Source organism: Panicum hallii, chromosome 9 (genome assembly GCF_002211085.1).
Source record: "Panicum hallii strain FIL2 chromosome 9, PHallii_v3.1, whole genome shotgun sequence".
In the NCBI taxonomy this organism is placed as follows: domain Eukaryota; kingdom Viridiplantae; phylum Streptophyta; class Magnoliopsida; order Poales; family Poaceae; genus Panicum; species Panicum hallii.
Window position 1 is genome coordinate 66166073 of NC_038050.1, and position 3811 is coordinate 66169883.

The 3811-nt window shown below is 52.7% G+C and overlaps 1 protein-coding gene across 1 annotated transcript; it reads left to right on the top strand.

Annotated features, from left to right (window-relative positions):
* Positions 1-278: 278 nt before the first annotated feature.
* LOC112877781 (protein FAF-like, chloroplastic) lies at positions 279-2403 on the top strand. The gene has a single exon (XM_025942146.1). It carries the CDS (start codon positions 912-914, stop codon positions 2073-2075), a length of 1164 nt encoding a protein of 387 aa, XP_025797931.1. The 5' UTR covers positions 279-911; the 3' UTR covers positions 2076-2403.
* The last annotated feature ends 1408 nt before the right edge of the window (positions 2404-3811 follow it).

Here is a 3811-nt window from a genome sequence, read left to right on the forward strand (position 1 = left end):
AGCGCCAGCGGATGGAACATATTCACCATTTTTGTACCGCAGATAGTGTGCGCGCCACAACGGATAGGAACGGTATAAAATATACTTTCCGCACAAATATTTTCTTTTTGGCCTCAAAGTTTTTCGAAAATGTCCGGTTGGAATGCGCATATGTCACGGAGGGGCCCTCACCGGCGGCAAAAGTATTTGTTCTCCCCCCGTGCTAGTGGGGGGTGCGCCGCGGCAGAGCAGAGCACCACCACCCCCCGTCCGCGCCCTACAAATACCCCCGCCCCGGTCGCCCCTCTTCTTATCGTGTGACCTCGCCCACCCATCCATCCCCAGCTGAAGCTGAAGCCACGACTGCCACCGCGGCGCGAGCCTTCCCCTCCTCCCGCTCGTAGCAGCCGGCCAAAGGAGAGGTCAGTGGGAGAGTGCGATCGATAGAGAGAGGAAAACGATCCCAGAAACCATAAAAAACGAGCGAAAAATCAGAGCGAAACCGAGGCGCGCGTGAGAGAGTCTCCAAAGCCTATCTCTCCGACCCCTCCCTGCCGCAGCCTCTCGTTACGTCCACTCCTCCCCCGCCGCCGTCAAACCACGCGGCGGCCGCGTGCGTGTGCTCTGCCTCTGCTCCCCGGTTTGGCGTCTCCTTCCTCCGACCCTCCTGTGCTCGAGCTGCTAGCTGCTCCCCATCTCCCACCACGAGGTTAAAAAAAAGGAGAGGAAAAAAAATCTAACAAGCCACGAAATATAAACACGCACGCACGCGCGCTAGTACAAGGGTAGCTGCAGCAGCAAGTACGACGTAGAAGCTAGCGCCGTCACTCGTGGTGCGTTCCCTTTTTGTGGTAACCTGCAGCTGCACCACCTGAGACAGGTAGCTTAGCTAGCTGGGAGTGTCACTTGCGGGGGACCAGCAGCCGGGAGGCATGGCACTGACAGTGTTCGAGACCAGCGAGCAGCAGCAGCAGCTCCTCCCGTGCCAGCAGGCCGTGGAGCAGGGCGGCGACGGAGGCAAGGCGGCGGCGGCTGGCGCCGAGAAGGCTGCCGCGATGCTCAAGGAGACGGACCGCGGCGGCGACGGCGACCGCCCGGAGAGGGCCGACGTGTGGAACATGATCCAGGCGCAGAAGCCGCCGTCCGCGCCCAAGCAGGCGCAGGCGCCGTACGTGCACCCGCTCGTGCGCCGCTCGTCCAGCCTGCTCACCCAGAAGAGCCTGGAGATCTGCACCGAGAGCCTCGGCTCCGAGACCGGCTCCGACGGCTTCTCCGACGCCGACGGCTCCAGCACCGACCGCTCCTGCCCGGGCTCCGACGACGAGCGCGAGGAGGAGGCGGTAGCACCGCGCGCGACACCGCCCAGGGCGTTCCCGCCGCCGCTGCCCTCGCTGGCGCGGCGCAAGGTGGAGGCCACGATGGAGATGAGGCAGGAGCGCCAGGACGGCCGCCTGCTCGTCAGGGTCGTCCCGGTGACCTCGTCCACCCTGTTCCGCGCCCAGCGCCGCGGCGGGCGCCTGCTCCTGTCGTTCGCTGACACGGCCGCCCCCGCCTCGGACGAGCTGGACGGGAGCCGCGGGAAGTTGGAGCCCGAGCAGCAGGCCGACGAGCACGATGCCCACGAGGAGGAAGACGAGGACGAGGAAGACGACGAGGAGGAGGTCGAGGTCGTGGACAGGGGAACTGTCGTGGAGTTCAAGGTGAGCACGCAGCCGCAGGCGCGCAGCGGGAGCGGCCCGCGCGTGCGCCGCTCCTCGCTCGTCATCAACAAGTTCGTGGGCGCCGAGCCGGCGGCCACCTGCGACATCAACGGCGCCGCCGCCCGCGCCGCGCCGCCCAGGCCCCCCAGGCGCTTCACCGGGTCCACCACCACGGCGGTCGCGGCGCTGGCCGCGGCCTCGGTCCTGAGCGCGACAGCGCCGCCGCCGGGCAATGGCGAGGACGCCGTCCCCGGCGCCACCTGCGGCGAGAACAAGCTCCTGATGACGGCCAAGCGGCGCAGCAGCAAGGAGGAGCTGCTGAACCACATGCGCCGGTGCAACCAGCTGCGCGGGCAGCTCTTCTTCTGGGAGCCGCGCATCGCCACCTCCTCCTGAACCAGAACCCCGGCCGGCCGCCGCCGCTCCTCCCATTGATGCTTCAACGAGTGGTGCTCTGTTTGTCTGCCGCAGGTGTAACGTACGTACGTAACGTAATGCTGCTCTTGTTAATTAGTAGTAAGTGAAGATCGTCGTCACGTGATTGGCTTAGCCGTGTGTCTTGTGTGTGAGAGAGGTGAGCTATGGAGATGGAGAGAGCTATTAGCCCCCATTGGTTTGGCATGTCACCTTGCGTGCCCTGCCTGTTGTATCTACTACTACTACTACCATTCACGTTCCTGCTAGGCTGCTACTACTACTACCAGTGACCGTTGTTCATGACTGAGATCGACGTCTCTGATGTTCTGGATGGAGTCGGTGCTTGATTTTATTGGGAAGTTCGCCGCGATGACGGTTTCCCGGAAATGGAACAAAGCGGATAGAACTAACCAGATTGCCTGCCAGCTGCTGGCCTGGCAAGAAACGGACGAAAAGAACAAAGGTAATGGGATTTGGTCTGATAATAATTATAGTAGTATCCTGATGTTGATACCAGTATACGAAAACTTCACGTTTAAATCCGAGTGGATATAATTGGGATAATCGAATTGAGAATAGATACACAGCGGGATGCTCTGCAGCTCGAAGATCTGAAGATAAGCTTATCAGCAATGGCATCAGTTCAGTTGAAATGTTTTGCGTACAGTTTCTGTTTTTATCAGTCAGATGTTATACATCTCTGCACCTCTTCCAGTTGTCCAACTCATCAAGCTAATAATTTTAACGGAAACGATTGTGTACCATACTATACGAGATAAGTAAATACACGAACAATTTGGTAGCTAACTAATCTACTACCACCAATCTTACAATTACCTTACTATTGCTAATTGGAGGTTTCTTTTAAAGTCTCTACGTGAAGCCACCTAGGATCCTTGGTGAACACTCAAAAAATAGAGAAATTATCATAGAAACTCTCACAAAAATTAGAAACATCCGACCATCAATCTGAAACCTCTAATTATAATAGTCATTGGATCTATTATCTTTCCTAATCTTACTATTACTAATTGGAGGCTTCTTTTAAAGCCTCCACGTGAAGCTACATAGGATCCTAGGTGAACACTAAAAAAACTAGAGAAATTCTAGAAATTCTCATAAAAATCAGAAACATCCAGCCATCAACCTGGCAACTCTAAACATAATAGTCATTGGAGCTATTATACTTTCTAATCTTACTATTACTAATTGGAGTCTCCTTTTAAAGCCTCAATGTGAAGCCACGTAGGATCTAGGTGGATACTTAAAAAATAGAGAAATTCTAAAAGTTTCCACAAAATCAGAAATATCTGGCTATCAATGTGACAATTCTAATCATAATAGTCATTGAATCTTTTATCTTTTCTAATAAAGTACCCACCTATGCCATTATAAAAAAATCTAAAATAACCCCAGATCTTCATATAAATTACCCACCTATGCTATTATAAAAATAATACAAATAACCCCTAAATTTGCATATAAATTATCAATTATATTATTATTAAAAGTTAAAGTAAACCCTAAATCTGAATCTAAATTATATAATTATAATAAAATATTAAAATACACCAATATAAAATTCTAAATTACTATTTCTATTATTATATTATTATTTATGTTATTGTTTATATAAAATACTATTTACAATATGTGTCACCATGTATTCATGTATGATGGAAGAGATAAGAATATCAATTCAAAAAAATGGTTCC